Below are 23374 nucleotides of genomic sequence, written 5' to 3'. Positions count from 1 at the left end.
TGGTCAAAGACCCTGGCCTGTGTGCTGTACAGGCCAAATACTTATTATGACTAAAGCAATGGTTCATTGTTTGCTTCTGAATGAGGTCTCTCTGTCTTAATCTGGCCTTAGACTGCAGAGCAGCTCAAAGTCTCTTACACATAGCAATGTGCACTCACTCCAAAACACAGCAGAGTTGATTAAATATGCCAAATCACCGGTACACAGCTTGACACATAAATAGTAAGGAGTCAGCAGAAGTACACAAACAATTGGAATAAAAACATTTAAACACAGCAGTCTAATACTATGGTCTGCTGTGGCCCGTTTGGGAAGACATTTCAATCCCAAATTCCAGTGGAGAGGGGTGGTTTATGTCAATTGTCCTTCCAATCAGTGTTCATGTAAACAGTTGTTCTGATTCTTCCTGGTTTGGGTCACCACGTGTCTGCCCCTGTGTAAATGTGATGCTTTTGATATTGCTGGATATGGAGCTGTTGATAGAAACTTTAAAAGAACTGTGGAGCGCCTCGATGGTTGAAAGGCGTGTGTTTACAATACAGGTGGATGTGAGCTTCTTCTACTACTATTTCCAACTCTGCAAATGTCAGTGTGGTTTATTATTCTGATTTAACGCTTAATGCATGTATATGCACATCGTAATGGGATGACTTATGTAGACGGCAATGTTGCATTTACTGAAGAGCATTTGCTTCACTTTGCAACGTCCACTTCCCAAAAACGTATTTAGAACTCGACAAGTGTGAAAAAGTAGCTGTTCAGTTAGCAGCTGCTTAATCAAGCTGGTTTTAAAAAGCTTGTTCACTGACTGAAATGTAAAATAACTCAGAGAATAAAGAGCATGCGTCTATTGTGAATGAATAGTGACACATGGAGCAGCTTTGCCACTGCCTGGTGTCCCTAACAGTCACAGTGCTGGACCAGCAGCACTGTCATCTTCATGTTTCTCTACACACACTAAAAATCCGGGCGGAGAAATTAAATGACTTCTGTCTGAGACATTATATGAGATGTTTGTACCAGTAGGTTTACATTTTCGTCCATAGAACTATGCACAGTAAGCGATTCAACGCCTTACTTGGAAGTGTAATAGGCCGCTATACCTGCTGTGGTACTGTATATACGGAGAGAAAAAAAAACTCCAGTAATCCAAGCAGCCCTCTCTGCCACTGTGAGTGATGTGGCCATGTGCTGCAACGAGCAGCAGACACAGAGTCCACCAAACACCAGCTGGACTCCACTGGGGTCAAGGGTAGGAGGGAGGAAGACAAACATACTGGGGTGGAAAAGTGGAGCAGGAAATAAGGAGAGTGGTGGGGGTAGACATGTGCAAGAGCTCGCCTTAACACTTGAGATGTTTGTGTTAGGAATGTGAGGGAATTTTTGCAACAGAAGACATTTAACATCACACCTGTCAAATGCCTCCTTTAAAAAAAGAGTTCTGCTCCTCTGACTGCAGAGAAGAACAAGGCCACATAATGTAGCTGTAAGAATTGGCTTGTTCTGACCTCTAGTGGCCATAAGTGGGAGACATCACTGAAATGTCTTATTTATGCAGCGTTTCCTATACTTTATATATGAATACCCAAGACCTTTTGTGACCTTGTTCACAATATAAGCATTTTTTTTACCTAATATATTGTTTCTGACTTATTTTACTACCATTTCTGAGGTAAACCAGCCAAATGGTCCTGTCTACACACACTAAGTCCTCAAAGACGTCTTTGTCCACATGGAAACATGTGACCTCAGACAGACAAAATGTCACACTCAAGTTGGTCTATGTCGAAAAGGCCTTTTGTGTGTGTTTTAAGAGACTTAACCCACATGTTGTGTGTATGAGTTTTCAAAAATACTTGCATATGTGTGGACTGCACGTGAACAAAATCTGTGGGTCATGACCCAGCTTCTGGGAATGGTTGCTATTCTGTGTGTCTGTGTGCTCAGCATGTTTCATGATCATCAGTCAGCCTTGGCTTCACAGTGACCCGTGCTGAAGTGAAACCAAACTGTAGCAGCGCAGGAAGCTTGCAAATGTCACACAGGCCATGCAGGTGCCTGGCACAGCCCAGAAACCTGCAGCAACTCATTGGAGTTGTGGGTGTGTCGATGAAAGTGTGAATCTATGTATTCAAAGCATTGTGAAACCAACAGCGCAGAATAACTGTCATTTTCCCATGTGTGTGTTTGTCAAGGTGACCTCGCTGTAAAACTGCAAATAATAAGAAAAGAAGCTTTACAGCTTTAAAACAGGAAGTGTAGAATTTGCTAGAGGAAGCAAACAGATAGATGCTTCATTTTTTTCACAACTGACACAAAAAACACTGTGGGATGTAAATTAAGACATTTGAACTTTAAGTGTATTAGTGTGTGGTCACAAAGCAGAACAACTTCAAAAGAGAGACATATCTATCTCCCTGTTTGTCTATTATCTGCTAGATGATGGTCTTTACCTATATTTCAAGTTTGTGGCTGAGCTGCACGGTTTTCTGTGACAGGTGGCAGAAAAACACTCGCGTGCGTCAGGACAGGGCTTCCGCTTCCTCTCATCACCAGTCCCAAACTAAAGCACACAACACACAACACCTCCTTATGCAACCACATGTACATGCAGAGAGTAGGACATCACTGGCAAGCCACCACTGACTCTGTGTGTGTGATCCTGTTTGTGTCTGGACAACTCGAAGAGGAGCGTGTTTGTGCGTCAGTCTGCTGTTTACAGAGGAGCGTGAAGCATGTGGTGGCGGTGGTCACTGACCTGGTGTGTTTGACCTCTCCCCGTCATCAATGCTGATCATTAGGAGAGACGAGCACAAGGTAAAAGCAGAGCTCTTTGGAATTTTCATTAAAAAGATCACGTACAGTATGTGAGGCAGTCACACTGCTGACTGAAGCTTTAAGGTCAAAGTCATGCTGCTAGTCAAGCTTTGTTATTACATTTGCATAAATTTGCATATAATACAAACATGTTAGAATGATTTAAAAGTGTTCCGTGTGTTTCCAGTAATCATAGTTTTAATTCTTGGATTATCTGTCTGCTCTGTGGCCGTGTAGTAACAAATGCAATTATTTTGAAATGATGGTCAATGGTTTAATAATCTTTTTTAAAAAATATATATTTTTCACATGCAGAGACAAAACAGTTTTGTGCAAATGCAAGATGACACTTTATTGTATCATAGGTTACCACAAAACTTGACCTAAAACCAGACACTTCTCAAAATGAGAGTTGGGCAAGAGTATGCCGAACTGCACAGGTTACACTAAACAGCCTGCTGGCTGCATGTAGCAGCCTACAACAGCCAATAATAGTCAGAGACCAACAAACTAAAGAAGAAAAATCCATTTAAGCAGCTAATAACTGTTACTGTTTGTCTCTTCCCTCTCTGTGGCAATGGAGGAAGGGTGTGGTGTCTTCTTAATGGAAGAAGGTGCTCTTTTTTAACCTCTACTCTTTTTTCTGCATTTTCACGTGTAAATTAATCAACCACAACTACTTACTCAAAACGGATTTCTCTGTGCCATTAATAAAGAGAATGGAACTAGAGTAAAGGCCCTGCACTGAAAATAATAAATGAATAAACATTAATACCTACTGCAAGTATAAAACAAAAAAGAAAATGTAGAACGCAGAAAAATATACAAGTGCCATTTTAAATATTGAGGCATCGATATGTCAGTATCATTATTATTATCATCAGTTAAGCAGCTATTCGACTGAGCAGGATCCATATGCATATCCTTATCTATATTTCTAGTTAATTAATTATATATATGTATATATATATATATATATATATATATATATATATATATATATATATATATATATATATACATATATATACGTAATTAAATGAACATGTTTTGCATGTAAAGCATGGGTATTTTAAATAAATAACGATCAGATAGATTTAAAGTAGTGTAGTGATTTGGAGTGTAGTGGTTTAAAACAGAATGAGGCCTCTAATAATGTAGCTTAATTTCCAAGACTTTGGTAAATTTGGGTTGCAGTCCACTTGGAAAGCACTGAAAGCACAAAAGTATTAAAGGGTGTGTTACATTTATTTTAATTACAGTCTACAAAGCACTTGTACACGGTGTTTTCCAAAGATATGGTGAAGTTTGTTGAAATGTTCCTCCAGTGTCGGTGTGAGTGAAGGAATGACTCTGAATACATCCGTGTGGGAGGAGTCCCCGGTCAACTCCTTACCATGTGGCCTTAATCTGACCTCCTGGGAGCGGAGCATGGAAACCATGTACACCTACTTCTACCTGCTGCTCTTCATCCCTGGCCTGCCGCTGAATACCATTGCCCTGTGGGTCCTCTGCAGACATATCAGGTACACATGACAGCCCCATGACTAATGCCAAACACAGTTGTGGACATGACTAACTCCTCTGCATGTTGCTCCACAGTAAGAAGACCAAGGCAGTGATCTTCATGATAAACCTGACATTAGCTGACCTGGTCCACATCCTGTCTCTGCCCCTCAGGATCTATTATTACTTCACACACACTTGGCCTTTTGGCCGAGGCTTGTGTTTGTTCTGTTTCTACCTGAAATTCCTCAACATGTACGCTGCCATAGTGTTTCTGGTAAGCAGGCAATTTGTGTAAAACAATCCCAGAATATCCCAATGACACCATTGCCTTCACATCTCTATTTCTGGCACAGGATTTTCATGCTTTTTTCATGTATTTCATGTCTGTTCCGTGTGTTCCCAGGTGTGTATCAGCCTGCAGAGGTGTGTCTTCCTGCTTAACCCCTTCGCTGCCCGCCAGTGGAGGCGGCGGTATGACCTGCTGATCAGCATCATAGTGTGGGTGGTGGTCAGTCTGGCCTGCTCGCCGTTCATTCTGATGCGGAGCAGCAGTAGTGCCGCCAGCTCCATCCACAGTACACACACGATCTACAACATGTCCTATTCTTTGGATGCCACTTCTACACAGGGTTACACCAAACTCAATGCAGCACCTTTGAGTACAAGCCCCAGCAGACTCACAACACTCTCCAGCCCCATCTCCACCACAGGGGGCTGTTTCAAAGATTTGCCCATGCGGCCTCTTCCGCTCTCTCAGGCAGTCATCATGATGGCTCTAGCTGAGCTGTTTGGTTTCTGCATCCCTCTGGCCTGCATCACCTACAGCTCTGTCCGCATTGCTCACTCCCTCAACCGAAGACAGACCCAGGATGCTCTCAACTCCTCGACACGCAGCCGACTCCAGTCAGTCACCTCCTTTCAGGAGGATAAATATCCGGAAAGACAGACCGATGGTGAGAAGCAGCGTGCGCTGCGTATGGTGCTGAGCTGCTCTGCCCTCTTCTTGTTGTGCTTCGCCCCCTACCACATCAACTTCCTGCTCTACCTGATGGTGTCTCAGGATGTGTTGACTCACTGTGCAACCAGACAGGCGGTACTTCAGTTCCACCCGGTGTCTCTGTGCCTGGCAAGTGTGAGCTGCTGCCTCAACCCATTACTCTATTATTTTCTAACAGCCGAGTTCAGGTTGCACCTCACCAGGCGCACCTCATCGTTCTCCTCCTCGATCAGCTCCCCCACCCAGCGTGTGGCACCACACAGACTGATGAGTGTGGAGAGCACCTTCTCAGACAGATAGTAACATGATGGAAGAACTTGGGAACAACAGACTGACAGAACAAGATCTATGTTTGATAACAGGTGATTTCATGCCAAAGAGCTTTGGCATCGGGGTCAAGAAACAGCTTTCGAACAAAGATTTTGAATCTGCAACTGAACCTACACTGAAACCATGTTTTATTATGAGTGTGCACACAGTACAGATATTCACAATTTGACTGGTGCAATGTCAGTATTGCAACTGGAATGTCACCCACGTGTTGTCATTGATCATCTGTTTTCTAAATGAGAATATCAATAACAAACTTGAGAGCATGTGCTATTGAAGAAGACCTGAAACGTTTGATTAAGATGCATTAATTCCTCAGGAACATGTTTACCGACATTATACATCAAGTAAGAAGTTGGCTTGCTTTCCCATAGACTTACATTCCAATGATTTTTTTTGTTTGCCCCCTGGTGGCTAACTGCTACTTTTGCCCTGGGGTTCACTTTTTAAACCTGCAGACTATGTCAAGCTTTAAACAGACTTTAAATAAGCTACACTGTAACCATCACAGCTATGTGTGTGAGAATGCAATGAATGAATGTCGTGCACTGAATAAAGGCATGTTTTTCTTATCTGTTGCTGTGATGTCTCTCTCTAATTTATACTGTATCGGAGGCTGGTTTCTGATGAGGTTTCCTCTGTGTAGGAATAGATGAAAACAGGTGTCAGCTCATTCCTGTTGCACTTCATTTCATTTTGCAGAACAAGTGGTGAAGGCAGTTTGCAGCAGTTGGCCCAGCTCTGAAAAAAAACAACAACCCTGTAACTGCCAGGCTCTGAGGTAGCCCTCCAAACTGAAACCCTGCCTCCCCCCACCTTCCTACCAAACTTATTTTTTTTGCATCTGCTATCCAGATTATGAGCCAACTCCCCCGCCCCTACACAGCCCGCCTTTGGGGTAAATTGCGAGGTGTCTCAAATCACCCAACAAAATGTGCCCACTATCCTTTTGCTGCTAAAGTCTGTAATTGCATTACATTTGATTTAGTTCGTGGAATTGTGGGAATTATGTGGAAGAGAGAAACCAAATGTTGCTTCAAAAAGGACAGAGGAAACATTTAGAGCGGATATATGTTAAATTAAAAGAAATATGATCTCCGGGGGAGTATAGCAATGGGCAATGACTATAAGAGCTGAAGATATGGTGTCAAACATTTCTTGTAAACCACACCCCTATAGTCACAGGAAGCACAATGTGTGCTGAAACCCCCAGTATAACAGAGAGACACAGAGACAGAGGCAGACAAGGATACAGAGAGAGACCAGTCAGATATAAAAAAAAAACAAAAAAAAACAGGAAGTCACAGTATAGGCGTTAAAGACACTAGATGAGGTAGAAAAACAGATAATGTGAGAAAGCGAAGGGGCGGGACTGTGAGAGTGAATAGTGATAGAGGAAGAAGAGTAAGGAGATGTGACATGTGTGATGGCTGATACTTCACCGTTCGGCTGTTTGATGCAGTGTGGTTTCAAGTTTGAGAACAGAGGTGAGATACAATGAATTCTGTTTCATGGCGAGTGTGAGAGGCTGCATGCTTTCAGTGTGGAGTCATCCCACATGGGGGATCTCATATGTTTCTCCAGTGTGTGGAATGTCTGTAATGTTGAGTGTGTCTGTGTCTGTCTATAGGCCAGTGTCATGGTGTCTGTGAGTTCCCTCTTGTACTCTCTACAATGGGGTTCACAGCATGTCTTGTGCGTTGAGAGCAGCGTGTGTGGATAGACCTGGGTGCCCGCCACTAACATTTAGGGTGCTGCTACACGAGGCCAGATGTCGTGTGTGTGAGTGGAAAAACTGTAGCGCGCCCACTGAGAGAGGTGAATCACAGCCGCTATAATCATGTGTTTCCATTGGCGACAGATGAGGACGTGAAATGCTGAATCCTGAGGTAGGAGTGAAGATCTTTTCTGAAACAGACACAAATCACAGAGCGCGCACACACACACACACACACACCGAACATACTTTATTTTTCTAACCAAACAGCCACAACACTGGATGGTTCTGTAGCAGTACTGGACAGCATGACACAGAACTATATAATCTTAGAGACATATATAGTTCTGTGCAACACACACACACACATATATATATATGTATATATATACAGAGAGAGAGTGAGATTAAACTACAGTGAGAGTAATGATAGAATCATGTCAGATAGCACATTTGGGTCCACTGGGAACTCTCTTAACTACAAGAGGGAGGATGATAAGTGGCAGAGCAGAGGCCAGAGTTCTGTAGAAGAGTTTATGTTTCTTAGAGCTCTACAGAATCCAAACAGGAAGAAACCACCCCTTTTCCAAGACACAGTTAATCTGTTTGTTGATATCTTTGCTGGGAGACACTGGTGCAAAGTACACTGACTTTTGCTCAATTACACCTTTGTTCCACTGAATTTCAATAGCAAATAACTCTCCAAATACTCCCCCACATTCACTCTCCCTTCACCCAGATCAAATAGATTTGGTCTTTTTATTTAGAATAGAACAGAATAAAATAGAATAGAATTGCAGCCAGTGTACAGTGAGATTTGGGAAGCTTCCCCAGTTGACTACATTCAGTGAGGCCATTGGAGTCAATCCCAGCCTAACATAGGGAGAAAAGGTGGGGTACACTCCGGACAGGTCACCAGTCCATCGCAGGGCCAACATCCACAGATGAAGCCATTCACTCTTACACTCACACCTAGGGTCAGTTTAGAGTGTCCAATGAACCTCTGCATGTTTTTGGACTCTGAACCACGAGAGAATGCGTCATCAAAGTAAGTTAATAAATAAAACTGTCAAGTGAAAAGACACAAATGTGTATAAAAACAAATAGTAAGCCAAAGAATATCGACTAAAACAGAGAGCTCAGATTCGCTGCATCCTCCTCACCGTCAATCAATCAAATCCATGTTTCCCTTCAGCCTTTTGACCAAGACAATCATCCATATTTCACTATCTATAATGGATGCAGTTTAGAACCATTACAAAGATGGGGTTTTTTGCATTGTGGTTGTATGAGCAACATAGTCAATGCACGACCAGCATGACTGAGCCACAGAGACACCATAACTGCAAACACTGAAAGCATCAGCTCCACACAACTCTCTCCGTGTTCCTCAGTGTTGCGGTGTTGAATTTTGTGTTGCCCAGCAACGTTCCCATGTTGCACACACATCTGTCTTGTTCCATGTCAAGACAGATGAAGGCAACAGCAACGTTGTGCTGGTAAAGCGAGATGACTGAAATCACAAAGAAGTGCCCAAGAAAGGTTTTCAGAAGTGAATTCTACCGCTCAAGAAACCTGGTTGTCCAGGGGATGAATCTATCTTGTCCTAATTACAATTTTTACCCTCGTACTATAGACCATTTTGGCATTATCTTCATATGGATGTTTTACCACAAATGACTTGCCAGTTTGCATAATAAAGGACTCCTCTACAATACCGGACAAATCACCCATTCAAAACGGTTTTAATGAACACTTTTGGTCTTATTTGAATCCCTAAACGCAGACCCAAACTAGTCAAACAAGCCCCCTCTTAATTCTGCGGCCCAGCCATTTCATTTTAACCATTCAGATGCAGTAGATGTATACAGAGATCTGACCCAGCTGGATCTTAATAAATCTGCTGGTCCAGATATTTAAAAAAAATAATAAAATAATGATTTTATAACATTTTACTCATATATTTGAACCTTACATTCACAAAAAACATCCCTGGTACTTTTGTTCTTCCCTTGCTGGAAGGAGGGGACCCGTCAGTTGCAGATAACAAATACACACCAATTTCCAAGTTGTGTGTTTGAGCAAAATGTCTTGAGAAATGTGCAAGTGAACAAGAGCTTTTGGAGGATAACTGTATTTTATCTTAATATCAGTCTGGTTTTAGTTGCAGAGACACAGCACAGTAACCCATAACTGTTACAGTTGTAGACGACATCATCGAGGCACTGGATTATGTGCAGCACTTTTTTACAGACTTGTCTAAGGATTTTGACACAGTAGACCACACTATTTGGGCAGAAAGGCTTTATAACTGTGGTAACTGTCTGAACATGCTGTAGGTTAGTTAGTTCCTAAACTATTTATCAGGAAGACGACAATCCGTCCTGGTTGCTGGATCTTCCTCTTCTATCATTCGTGTTCAGAAAGGTGTTCCCCAGGGCTCGATATTGGGACCTCTGCTGTTCTCGTTGTATGTAAACAATTTGTGTGGTAATATTATAATATACCCTCATTGGTCCAAACCATTGCAGTCTGCATTTGTAAGAAGATCAGAACACTGTCACTCTGGTTAACTTTCATATTTAAATGTATTCTTGGGCTGCTCCCCCTCAAACTCACTATGCTCTTCGTTCTCAAAGTTCTCTTCAGATGTTGATCCCGAGAGAGGGAACAGGGCTTGGGAACATTTTTTTTTAAATATAACGCCCCCGTCATCCTGGAACGACTTTCAAAAAGAAGTTGAAAATGTCTGAACTGATCACCCTGGGTGAATTTAAATCAGAGAAAAGTGCAGAGAAAAGTGTTCTCTTGATGGGTATAGCTGCTCTAATTGAGATCTAATTACTGACCTGTTTGCTTGTGTTGTGGTGGCTGTTTTCTTTATTGTCTGTTCTGAAATAAATAAATTAGTTCTTTATCAGTCCACAGGGGAAATTCCTTCTCTGCATTTAACCCATCCTCTAGAAACCTTCCTAGAATTAGGAGCAGCGGCCAGCTGCAATGAGCAGCACCCGGGGAGCAATGGGGTTTGGGTACCTTGCTGTTTTTTTTGGACCTGGTGGGGACTCAAACCGGTAAACCTCCAGTTACAAGCCAAGCTTCCTGTCCACTTGGCCATGGGCTGCCCAAGAAGCAACTTTTAACTGTACTGATTGATGCTGCTGTCTTGGCCAGATCTTAGCCAGTTAAATAAAGGATATACTGTAATGCAATTCTATTTTGACTTTGAGCTAAAAGAAGACAGAAGTAAGGAAAGAGAGGATGTGTGACAATTATTCAGGACAAGTTTTGAGTGTCATCAGTGCCATTTCCTTTAAACATTAAAATGGTAGTCAGCTATGTTTGACTAGATACTTGAATAGTTTCAGACTTTCATAAGTAATGTCTGACATTCTGGTCCGTTAAGCAATTTAGGACATGTCTGCCTCTACATAAGAAAAATGGCTCTTAAGGCTTTTGAAAATCCATGAACGAACATCTAAATTACTTTTAGTTAAGATCAGTTTACACAGTCAGTTGGAGACAGTGTCGTAAGCAGAATGTCTCTCATTGTACAATACGCTCTTGATTGGTTAGCAACAAGCTAATGCACGTTGAACAGCATGGTTTACAGCAGAGGGTGTATCACGCCTACACACCGGAGGCTCAGTTCCAGACATTACTGTGCATTTCCATTTGATGTTTGATGTCAAGCGTGTGGCTACTTTACCCTCTGCATCTCCTAAAATTAGTGACATTTTGTGCTGTTGGGTGTGATAAAGAAACACATTTGAACTCTGTTCTGAAACAGACTCATTTGCCACATGAGGAAGCGTTCCTCATATTAGCAGATTCAGTGAAAGCTGGTTCGTGTTGCTTTCACAGCGACTTGTAGGTTAACCTGCAGGTGGAAATGTGTGAGACCTCAGCATCGACTTCTCAGTGGGTTTGCATATTTACTGTAAATGTGGGCTCAAGCAAGCCGATTTATTTTAATACACACAGTTCGAGTGCGTTTGCACGTACGTGCATGTTTTTATGGATGCTTGTTTGTTGTTTGTGTGTGACTCAGTCTCCTGAATTGGACAGATGTGGTGTAACATGCAAAGCGCAGACACATGAACAGAGGGTGATTTATTCCACCAGCTCTCTTTCCATCCTAGCATGCACTCGTGAAATATGATAGGCGGTTCATCCAGTTTATGACAGGCTACAACTACAGTGTCATAATGTTTTTTGTTTTGTTTTTGGACAGTAGGACAAAATCAGGTCTTGGTGGTCGGTTCATGAGGTGACAGAGATGACACAGTGCTGCTTTATGTGCTTTGGGGAGTTTAAAACACAGACCTGATCTATATTTGACCCACTTTTTTCTCCTCTACCAGGATGCCAGGATTGATGATGATGATCTGAGGCAACAGTTTATCAGCGCAGGACACAAACGTCAGATTTGATTTAAAGACATTGTTTCTCCCTCCATGATGCTGCAGAGAAGAGGAGCTGACCAGTCATAGCATTAACTCCTCCCCACCATAGTGGACAGCATGGATGCTCAAAAAACCCACCACCAGATGACAAGCATTGTTACTGATACAAGCGTTGTGTTGGTTCCCAGGGCAGCTTGACTTAACACTTACCAGGTAACAGCCCTTGGTCTAAGATGAACTCTGCGAACAACAGCTGTGGAAACATTGACGATCTGCGGACGTATCAGCACTATGTGTATGCAGTGGTGTACAGCGTGATCTTAGCACCTGGCCTGCTGGGTAATGTGCTGGCACTGTGGGTGTTCAGGGTCTATGTCAGAGAAACCAAGAAGGCTGTGGTGTTCATGATGAACCTGGCTGTGGCCGACTTGCTGCAGGTAAATATCATTCCATGTCTTTTGTATTACAAATTAAAACCTTTTTTTAAATAAAAATATAAAAACAAGTTCTGTGATTTTAGCTATAACTATTTGTTGGTTATTCCAAATTGAACAAATTGTTGCCGAACATGTGCTCAATTATCTGATTCTTCAAACAAACGTTACTGTGGTAAAAAAAAAAAAAAAACAAGGAACAACTGACTGAGAATTTGAAAATGAAACCAGTTCCACAGACTATAAAAAAAAGTTGCAGAAAAGCAACAACTGTCATGAAGCTGCAACAGAAGTCTGCTGAGTTTTGGTGGAGCCATCTTCTACTGTGCAGCATCAATTGTCAGAATAATCACCAATAAACTTATTGTCCGACCTCATCATAGAAGAAACCAGAGCAATCAGTACAGTCATTTTAAAGCTGCGGTGCGTAAACTTTGGTGATTTGTGTCGCTGTTGATGTTGTTATTCTGCCTCTGTTTGGACTTTGTGAACAAAAACGATTATTTTTATGCTGTGTCCTTTATCTGAAAATGGGCTTTATCAAGCAACACTATCAGACCTGACTTAGGGAGCGTTTGTATGTACACAGCAGAAGAGCCGGGGCAGGTGGAGCAGTTTTTTGGGCAGTGCAATTCACCTGAATTTTCACTTATTTTTGTTTTCAGTCGCTCTCCAAACTGTTTGCACAAGTAAAATGTTACTGTCTTAACATTAAAAAATAAAATCCATTCCAGTGTTGCAATGTTGCCAGGCAACACAAGATGTAAACACTGCTGTGGAGAAAAACACACAGAGAGTGATGTGGCACTGATAGGCTTAATCAGAATTGTGTGAAGGAAACAGACATCTTTTTATACGTCAAGCACAACAGTTGGTCTTGGCTTACTTCGAGTGGCAATAAAAACAATCTTTTCCACAACAATAATCTTTACACTCTGCTTCTCTCAGGTGCTCTCTCTGCCGCTGAGGATTTACTACTACCTGAACAACACCTGGCCATTTGGTCGACATCTCTGCATGCTCTGCTTCTATTTCAAGTACGTCAACATGTACGCCTCGATCTATTTCCTGACGTGTGTCAGTGTGCGTCGCTGTGAGCTCATCATCCGACCACTGAGGTACAACTCATCCAAGCGAAAAAGGGACTTGGTGATATGTGCCCTGGGCTGGCTGTTTGTCTGTCTGGCCTGTCTGCCGTTCCTTCTGCTGAGGAACCCCATCTCTGAACAGCACAGTGATCAGCCCCTCACACATAATGTGTGTTTTGCTGAGCTGCCCCTGAGGCCTATCAGCACTCCGGCAGCCTGGACTCTCCTCTTCATAGCTGAGCTGATAGGTTTCATCATCCCCCTCATCCTGGTGTTGGCCTGCACCTGTCTAACTGCTGGGAGTCTTCGGAAGCTGACAGAGGGGGCCATTCCTGACCGAGGAGAGAAGCGGAGAGCGTTAAGGATGGTGCTTAGCTGTGCTGGCGTGTTCTTAGTGTGTTTTGCTCCTTACCATATCACTATGCCTCTGGACTTCTTGGTCAAAGCCAACGCTGTGAGCAGCTGTGACTTCAAAGAGCTGATTAAGCGATGTCATCCTGTCACGCTCTGTCTGGCCAGTTTGAACTGCAGCCTGGACCCCCTCATGTATTATTTCACAACTGACGAATTCTGGAGGCGCCTGAGCAAGCACGATGTATCAGAGGACGGGAATTTCAGCAGGCGCATGTCCTGCATAACTGGAGGAGAAACCACACAGAGCGCTCACGTTGAAGCACCATTAGTTCAGTCTTAACCACTAAACCATGACATAAAGTCCATACATAGTGTGATACGTGTGCGCTTTCAGACTTAAAAATAACACTCACATGTAGTGGTTAGCGCTCTTGCCTTTGCAGCAAGAAAACCTGGGTTAGCAACCCGGTCAGAACAAGGGTCTTTCTGTATGGAGTTTGCATGTTCTCCCTGTGTGTGCGTGGGTTTCCTCTCACAGTCCAAAAACATGCAATATGGGGATTAGGTAAATTGGACACTTTAAATAGGTGAGAGTGGATGGCTGTTTGTCTATGTATGTGTCCCTGTGATGGACTGCTGAACTGTCCAGGGTGTACCCCGCCTATCGCCTATCGTCAGCTGGGATTGGCACCAGCGCCCTCTGAGCCTCATGTGGAGGACAAAGCAGTAGAAGATGGACAGACGGATGAATTATAACATTTATTATAACAATTATGACAAGAAATATGTGCTTAGTAAGAAATATTACATTTTTAGTGCTAAGACAAAAAACACTGAATAATAAATAGAATGTATTAAAACAGTTAAAGGGAACTGAAAGAGAAATTGTTTAAAAATGTAATCATGTTTGTCATTTTCTTTTTTCTATTTATTTTTCAATAAAATTGTTCTTTCTACATTTGTTACCATCAACAAACATCTCTAATAAACATCAGGACACAGAAAACAACGATGTATAGCAACACTTAACTTTAGAGTCTTTAATCTAGAATCTAACTGCTGCATCCACACGTCCTATAATGATAATAATAATAATGATACATAAAATAGAAACTGGCAAAATATTCAGTAGGTAAAATGACTTTATTCAACAACAAAGTGAAGTTCAGTTCAGTAGCTGCACACAACATTGTTTTTATTTATCTAGTGTTAAGGAAAAAAGCTGAGACAGAAACACATTTCACAAGCACACTTCATGTCTGATTGTCTGTCTTTGCAGACACCGTGTGGAAAACCAATGAAAATCACTCCTTCTGGCAAAAAGCCCTTTATTCATACTCCATACGAGCTTTATCTCGACGTCTTTCAACTCAGATTAACACATTTATGAAGATACATTTTTCCTGTGACTACTTTAAATATATAGTATTGTTAAAAGTAAAGATAACCCCGTGTTGTGGGACAGCAAATTTATAAATAAGAAATGATGGAAAACTACAGCAAGGTTTCCCTTAAGCTTGTGCACTCCTTTACGCTCATCAAACATCCTCCCAGTTCACGGTCACAGATGAGGTTCTGGCACAAACACACACACACACACACACTGGTCATGTGGGGAGGTCATGGAATCATCACACACCAGGACAGCAGAGGGGTATTCTGGGTGACGGAGCTCTGGGTTTGTGCATCCCTGGCACCATCCATCATAAACAATGACAAACATGTCACATGTGCTCTGTAACTCAGGTGGACCGTACGTCTCCAGGGTGACTCGTGCTATTATACACCATAACATGTAGCGTAGTACAGCTAGACAATGGTGCTCGATATACGCCGTTAATAGTGGGAACAGTGGGCTGACACACAGACTGAGATGAAGGGCTTCTCATTATTACTAACACTCTCATCTGACTAGATGTTGTAACACGGTAACAACGATAAGATTAGTCTGCAGAAAGCTACAGCAACACAACATAAACCAACAGAAGAAAGGAAACTTAGTTATAGTCTTAGTAAGCAGGCCGACGCAGGTTATCAGAACACAACTATTTAATGACTACTTGAGTAAAAGGGCTATGACCTCTGTAGGTTCGGGTGAATAAACGGGGGAGAGGGGTGAGGCTGGAACGCAAACGCACGTGTCACTGACTGGGGTTAAAGCAGGGGAGGCAAAAACTGGAGATAAAGAGTTTTATACAAAAGCAAATTTCTACTTCTACTCAAAGTTGTTCCCTATTTAGCCCACTCCTCTTCACCTCTGTCGCTCCGACTCATTCCCTCTCACTCCCTGGCCTATGCTCAGGGTTTCCCATCAAGCCTTGCAGATCTGGGTCTCCGTCACAAACGTGTTGGCAAAGTGTTGGATGGTGAAGCATTCGTCTGCAGAGCGTTTCTGGATGCCGCCACCTGAGGGACGCAGACACACATGAGCATCAAATCTTCATGGGACCATGTTTGATATTTGATATTTGTTTTCATCACCTTTATTTCTTTGGTTTGTGTACTTTATATTCAGTCAAAACTCTAAAATTCATTTACATTTCTGCAATAACAGAACCCCCTTATTAGTCACGTTTTACGAATACCTTAACCCGAATAAGGTCTGATTAAAAATAAGCAGAATAACAAATTCAGAATAAGGTTAAGAGTAGGCTTGTAAGAAAAATATTGACACACTAAAATATTGTGATGTTTTTACGACATGGATATTTGGAGTGCTATAACAATATATGGGAAATATTCTTCAGTGTTGCATTTTGGCCTCCGACCACTAGTCTGACCACTCACTAGACAAAATAAAATGTAAACTATGTGTATGAATGAATATAACATATTTATTCATTTGTAAAATATCTGTGATGACAGATAGATAGATAGATAAATCTATTTAACCTTTATGTAACCAGGTAAAAAAAACATTGAGGTCAAAATGTCTTTTCCAAGGGTGACCTGGCCAAGAGGTCTGCAGCACACGTCATCATAAATTAGATTAGATATAGGAGACTCACTTATAGGAGGTTACAAAGAATAATTTTGACCAAAACATTGCTGCAATTTCAAATGTCATCCAGAGGCTACATGAGTGTCCTTTGGCTCAAATCTGTTTAATGCAGTTTAACAGCGCCGACATGTAAGCCTGACAAACATGACAGACTCGTCTGTACCTGGCAGGCTGGAGCGGCGCTGCATCCTGTACGTTTCCTTTCCATCACACAGCCGGCGGATGTAGAAGCCCAGAGGTCTGATGTCATCAATGCGCTCAGTCACCACCAGGTCCTCGTGCACCAGGTAACTGCGGTAAGAGCCAGACTGGGACAAAAAGAAGGGAATTCATGTACATTTTCAACGACTGAGTGAAGTGAACACAACAGCAGCCACGACTCAAAAAACCTACTGCATTCTACTGCTTTGCCACAGATTATGAAATCCACCATTTGCACCATCACCACCCACCGAATGCCACATGACTTACAGCATGACATGGTGGTTACCTTAGTAATAAGTGAACACAGTTCTAGGGACTGAAATTAAATGTTGTGAAACGTGATTGTGTAAATGAGATTGAGTCAGATTACAGTCACACATATTATCATTTCTTGTCATGTGTTGTAATAAATGCTGATAAAACACTTTTTATCAGCATTTTATCAGCCTAGAATTCATCTGACAAATAAAACTCAGCAGAACAATTTTGAAACATGTGTTTGAAGCGCTCTACTAGAGATCGTGGTCTACTCGTGACATTCTGCTGATACTGATCTGATTCACGTCACTGAATGTTTGGTGCAGGAAAATGTGACGCGTGCTAAAGTTATTTACTTAACAAATGACAGATTTTTGCATGAGATTAAGAGAGCGTCTGAATGTAGTTGAGTCTGCTGCGTCTCTCCAGGTTGATACGGTTTGGAACAGTAAAGCCTGGCGTTTGCACAGCAGGGTGTTGACCTGATTACAGCAGCTGTGTAAGTAATGTAAACAAAAAGCAACGGTGTTGTTGCCAATAAATTAAATGAAGATTCTGTCGACCAATCAGCAGACTGCACTGTGTCTAACTCCACCTTCTAGGTGCTGTACCACTGTGCTAGGTAAAAATACACTTTTAACGCAATGATCGGAATTCCGCTATTGTTTAATTCTAAGTATCTATGGTGTGTCAGATTATCTTTGAGATATCACAAACGAGTTACAGGCGGACAGTGGCCGTTTCTCAATACTCAAGTAAGCAAGTATGTACTTGCGTACTTGGGAAGTATATACTTGAGAAGTACGCTGGGAGTATATACTTGCCAAGTACGGGAGTACACAAGTATGTGGTTGTTTCTCAATACTCAAGTATGCAAGTATGTATGTATTGTTCTGCTGTTTGAATGGTGGCTGGCGCCAAGTGCTGCAGCCTCATTACCGCCACCTACAGTGTTGATAAATGAACATATGAAATACTTTTAATAAATGCATATATATGTTCTTATTATTTTTACATTTTAAATATTTAACTTCATTTATTAATTTATTTCTATTAAAATATACAATACAAATAATACAATGTGGAAAATAGATATATTACAGCATTGTAGAGTAGTATATATATATATATGTATGTATGTATGACGTATATGTACGTGTACAAATATATACTACTCTACATACTATACTATACATATATCTAATATTTACATATTATATTTAAATATAAATCTCGACTTTAATATAAATCTAAAATTCAAAGTTAAAATAAATAAAACATTAATAATATACATAATATAATAATAATATAATATATTAATATTTGACCTTCAAACTTTCAGGTCAAAACGTTTCCATTAAAAACAAAATAACACGTCAACAACAAATCTATGGATCACACCGAGCATCTAATGACAGCGACGTCTGAGCCAGCGGATCATTTCATCAGGACAGGCCGAGGTAACGCTGCTCTGTGCCGGGCACAGTGAGCGCCGAACGTCCTCAGAGGCGGAGTTGATCACCTCTGACAAACGTCGCTGCCAAACTATAAATACGTCATATCTTCATACACAAACCACATGTTTGAATTCTATATGACTCATTTCTCGCCTCAAATGATGTTAAAACTTTGTTCCGGGACACAGAAAAATATTTATTTCAGATTTATATTTCTATTATCTGCTCCTATGCTCCCCCGAAATGTATTCTGGGATACATGGCCATCGCAAGTACGCTTAAGTCACCTCCGATGCATACTTGGTAAAAATGGGCGGAGCGAGAACATTTCCGGGTTTGAGAACCGTCCTCGCTGTTCGCTTACTTGAGAATTGGAACAGCACTTGGACTGAGGCTGATGACGTTTTCACAAGTACGGGAGTACGCAAGTACGCTCAAGTACGCACAAGTATGGATATTGAGAAACGGCCAGTGACTCTAAGCCTGTGTCGACTTCTACTACTGGTAGATTGAGCCGTCGCTCCATGACTCAGTAGCCAATCGGCAGACAGCTTTCTTAGGCCCGCCCATGGTCAGAATCGCAAACAAAAAACCAGGGAGTGGGGAAAATCTGGAGCAAGCTAAATTCCAATCATTGCAAACAAAAAGTGTATTATCAAACAAATAAAATACAATCTTTGTGAATGATTAAATGGATATTGTATTTGCAATTTGTGTCTTTTAATTTTGTGGTTCATTTTTGTTTGCTCAATCCATCCAAGTGTTGTTGGCATCGAAAAAAGTGCTGTTTGATAATATTGACACAAATCTAATTTCATAATTTGACTAATTTTTGCCCGCTTTATTTTAACTCTGCATGTAAGGTGACCTCGAGTGCTTTGTAAGTCACCTTAAAATAATACGTATTATTATTATTATTACTATTATTGTTAACTGATATTTGGTAGGTCGTGTTAGCACCCTGAGGACACAAGCTGACCACTCACCATCAGCTGTGAGAAGAGGTCAATGAGGTCCTGAGGAGGAAGCACCACCGAGGTGTTGAGAGGAATCACAAAGCAGGTCCTCAGAGTCAGGTCCAGATATGCTGTCAGCTTCTACACACACACACACACACACACAGATTTTAAACAACAGGCATGCATAAGCATTGTTTCTCGAGTGTTCATTGTGTGACATATCCTCATCCTGACCCTGTTGAAGTCATGAAGGATGTATGCAGGGTCACCAGGTCTGAAGCGGGGAGGGGGGACGCTGATGACGGCCATGTTGTCAGAGATCTCCACCTCCTCCTCCACGCGGGGCAGGTAGTACGGCTGGCTCTCTCCAAAAGCTTCGGCTGGCACTTCATTGTACTGCATGGCGCCGTGATACAGCCTCTGATGGAGATTAAATCCAAAAAAAATAAAACATTTAAATCCACCAATCAAAGACAAATGGCAGTCAGGATTGACTGCATGTTTTTTATTATTATTATTTTTTTATTACTAAAGACCTCTGACCTTCTTGAAGACTTTGCTTAAATGTACAATTAAGTGCAGTAATTATGCTTATTTGAATATATGTTCATAATTTTGGTTTATAATTTAGCCAGAAACTTATTATGATAAATATACTGTAAATGAACGACTTACGTCTCTTAAGACTATGGGGAATTATGTGATTTTATGTGATTTAGTGAGGAAAAACCTTATTCATCCTGTTTTCTGACATATTAAGCAAATAATTCCACAGTCGTTATCATTTCACATTTATGTCTTATTGAACCAGGAATTAATTTCTGTATCTGTGATTTTTCCCTCTTTATAGAAGTATTCAATAGGGGAGAAAATAACGGAAATTCAATGTAACATTTGATTTCATGTATTCTTCTTTCAACACTCCCATGTTCTTTACTATATCTATTGATAGATGACAAACTGGTCATTATTTTACGCTGCAAATTGTCGATCAGTGTTTGTCAAACCTGGAAATGGTGATGTTCTTGAATGTTTTATTTTGTCCACAAACCGAAATGAGTCAGTATTTAATGATTTCTTTGTTTTACGGAACAAAGAAACCAGAAAATATTCACATTAAAGAAGCTGAAACAATCAGAAACCTTGTTTTAATGATGATGAAAAAAGCTCTAAACCAATTAATCGATTATCAAAATAGTTGACAATTAATTTAGTGATAGATTAATAATCGATTCATCGAGTAATCGTTTCACCTCTACACAAGAGCAACGATAACACCAGAAACTAAGCTTCTTTGTGATAGATTTAGTCTGTGGCTCTGCAAACACAAACACAAACACAAACACAAACACATCTACATACGCAGCAGTCTCAGTTGCCAGCCTGACTTAAAAGAATATGAAATACAGCAGGGGGAGCCAAAGCACAGGCTCTGTTTTGTTCAAGGCCAGAACAGCAGAGTTTACTCAATGCTGGAGGTTTCTAGTGACACAGCGGCAACACAAATACAAACGTGTGAAAGGTTTGTGCTGATCGATTACATTTAAACAACGGAGACACAAACACAAACATGTAATAAATATGTACTATGAAAAATACAGAAGAGGCAAAAACAAAAAGTCCCTGTGGTCACAGAGATGTTAGATGTGAAACACTTCCCTCTGCACTTTTCAGCACTCTTGTTTCCTACCAACCGAAAGTGTCTGAGTGTCTCAGACCAGCAGCCAAAATAACTTTCCCCACATCTCAATCTTTTAGTTATAAAAGTTTATATTTGTAGCATTTCAAAGAAACTCTTAATTATGACATGATCGTCCATCTCTGACGGTGACAGATATGCAGATTAAATTGTCAAGCATTAAGTAATGTTTACATAACCACTTGGATATGCACACGATTAATTAAAACAATTATTTATTATGGATACCAAGGGAAATGCACTCTCTTTTTGGTCTGAGCTACTGTTACATATAAACAGCAAAACCACAATAAATCTGACTTGATTTTGACATAAAACTGGGATGGAAAGTTAAAACTCACACACACAAAAACATTTACCTTCGGGGTGAAATATCGATAAAGACACGCTCCCCCCACGATGAGGCCACTGAGGATGAAGGCAATGCCCAGCAGGGTAAGAAGACAGCGACCTGTGGAGCCATTGATCGCTGGAGCAGAGGCCAGCTCAGGGTCCTACACACACACACACACACACGCTCAGTATTTATATAGCATTTATATAGACCTGTGCTTTGACTTTTTTTATTATTCTATTTTTCTTACAGTTCTAGCTCTGCGTGTAGGCAAAGCTAAAAAAAGGCAATTCATTTACTAATAGGCATAATTGTTTTAAAAAAATAATAAAAAGACAAGATAGATCGGTATTGTCAGGGGTTCTAACTGTAACTTCACATGAAATTAAAATATTACATTTGGAGCACAAAGTAGATATTTGTCTAGCTTTTCTCTTACAGGATGTAGATGAAATTTTAAGATAGACCTATGCTTTGTTCGAAAAGCAAACATTTTTTTTCCTGTCTAACCCCGTCTATCTATCTATCTATCTATCTACCTACCCTTGTTTTGCTCCAGTTTGAGACATTTTTGATATGGTTACTGAGGCTTTTCAGGGAGCTGCTTTCTACTGACATCCTGTGTGTTTAAGCACTAAGAGCTGTGTTATTGTAGTTTATTGTAAATATAGTGCCTGCACCATTGTTATCGTTGAAGACAATATTTAATTTTAAAATGAATCATGGTTGTCTTAAAATAGCCAACTGAGCTCAATAACACAAGCACAGAAACTAAGAAAATGATGATGGAGTGGCTGATTTTAGACGTGAAAATTACAAATGTGACTATTTTTCTCACAAATGAAAGCCTAACATCAAATAATACATGATTATATTTTGTAATGGCTATGAGATTTTAATGGGACCTAAGAAGGTCATATATTATAAATCTGATGCTACACAAAAAAATAATAATGCATCAGAGTCAATATTTTGGTTCATCCTTTACATATCAAAGCCTGGCATTTAAAGGATTACAATCCTCAAAATGATTGAATGTTTGGTTGCTTTGAGTAGGGCTGGATTTATTAATCAGGGCTGGGAATATTAATCTGTAATGTTTTGTGGACACTTTGTCCTTTGTGACCTAAAAAGGTAGTAAATTCAATAAAAGGCTTATATATTGTTGTACATCTCTTACATATAGCAACTTTAATCCCTGCCCGTTAGTTAGTGTGGGCCTGTACATACACGTCTGTCTGCGCAGCATCAGGTGTAAACATGCATCTCCACGCGTGTTCACGTGAACCTCTGCGACCCTCTGACTACAATATTATAACACATGAGTAAACACATACAGTTTACACGGGTACAGTCAGAGCACAGTGTCTGTGGGAGGTTGCAGGCCTGCTGCCGCTGCCGGCGTCCACACACCGCAGCCCCGCGTTTACTCACCTTCTCCCCGGCGACTGTCGCCTCTTTACCCAGCGCCTTCTGCGCCAGAGCCGAGTTGAAGGCGATCTTCACCATGGTGGAGCCGAAAAAATAAACAAACGGAATTTGTTGTGCGCGCAGAGAAGTGGAGGTTGACGGTGTCGGTGCTGAAGCTGCGTCGGTCGTTCACACACACAGGTCCGCTCTGTGACGCACTTTGCAGCCTCGGCTTTATCTGGCGCTTCCGGTGACCGGACGGGGATTAAAGATGTCTGCACACAAACAGACGCGGCTTCAGACTCAAACTACACTGCACACATTTAAATCATGGCTTAATGTTCAGTAAACGTGGTTTGATAATTACTACACAAGCCGTTTATTATTATCGTCTCAATAT

At 41.1% G+C, this 23374-nt stretch overlaps 3 protein-coding genes across 5 annotated transcripts; 2 read left to right on the top strand and 1 right to left on the bottom strand.

The window, feature by feature from the left end:
- Window positions 1–23: 23 nt before the first annotated feature.
- p2ry10 (P2Y receptor family member 10) lies at window positions 24–6225 on the top strand. Of its 2 annotated transcripts, XM_058649587.1 has the most exons (4): window positions 24–2817; window positions 4146–4343; window positions 4420–4600; window positions 4730–6225. In XM_058649587.1, the coding sequence occupies exons 2-4, from the start codon at window positions 4165–4167 to the stop codon at window positions 5621–5623; spliced, it is 1254 nt and encodes a 417-aa protein (XP_058505570.1). In that variant the 5' UTR covers window positions 24–2817; window positions 4146–4164; the 3' UTR covers window positions 5624–6225. The 2 variants fall into 2 exon arrangements, with proteins under 2 accessions (XP_058505570.1, XP_058505571.1); XM_058649588.1 differs by lacking the exon at window positions 24–2817 and having other exon boundaries at window positions 3862–4343.
- A 668-nt stretch (window positions 6226–6893) lies between these two features.
- gpr174 (G protein-coupled receptor 174) lies at window positions 6894–14716 on the top strand. 2 transcript variants are annotated; one of them, XM_058649591.1, is made up of 3 exons: window positions 6894–7140; window positions 11735–12213; window positions 13159–14716. In XM_058649591.1, the coding sequence occupies exons 2-3, from the start codon at window positions 12010–12012 to the stop codon at window positions 13990–13992; spliced, it is 1038 nt and encodes a 345-aa protein (XP_058505574.1). In that variant the 5' UTR covers window positions 6894–7140; window positions 11735–12009; the 3' UTR covers window positions 13993–14716. The 2 variants fall into 2 exon arrangements, with proteins under 2 accessions (XP_058505574.1, XP_058505575.1); XM_058649592.1 differs by lacking the exon at window positions 6894–7140 and adding an exon at window positions 7270–7542.
- A 60-nt stretch (window positions 14717–14776) lies between these two features.
- On the bottom strand, window positions 14777–23374 carry LOC131472428 (integral membrane protein 2A-like). The gene is made up of 6 exons (XM_058649593.1): window positions 22999–23374; window positions 21590–21724; window positions 19766–19951; window positions 19559–19669; window positions 16817–16961; window positions 14777–16058 (listed from the first exon to the last, which is right to left on the bottom strand). The coding sequence occupies exons 1-6, from the start codon at window positions 23071–23073 to the stop codon at window positions 15964–15966; spliced, it is 747 nt and encodes a 248-aa protein (XP_058505576.1). The 5' UTR covers window positions 23074–23374; the 3' UTR covers window positions 14777–15963.

This window comes from Solea solea, chromosome 14 (genome assembly GCF_958295425.1).
Source record: "Solea solea chromosome 14, fSolSol10.1, whole genome shotgun sequence".
Lineage (NCBI taxonomy): Eukaryota > Metazoa > Chordata > Actinopteri > Pleuronectiformes > Soleidae > Solea > Solea solea.
Note: the sequence above shows the minus strand (reverse complement) of the source record. Positions and strands in the feature narration are given on the sequence as shown.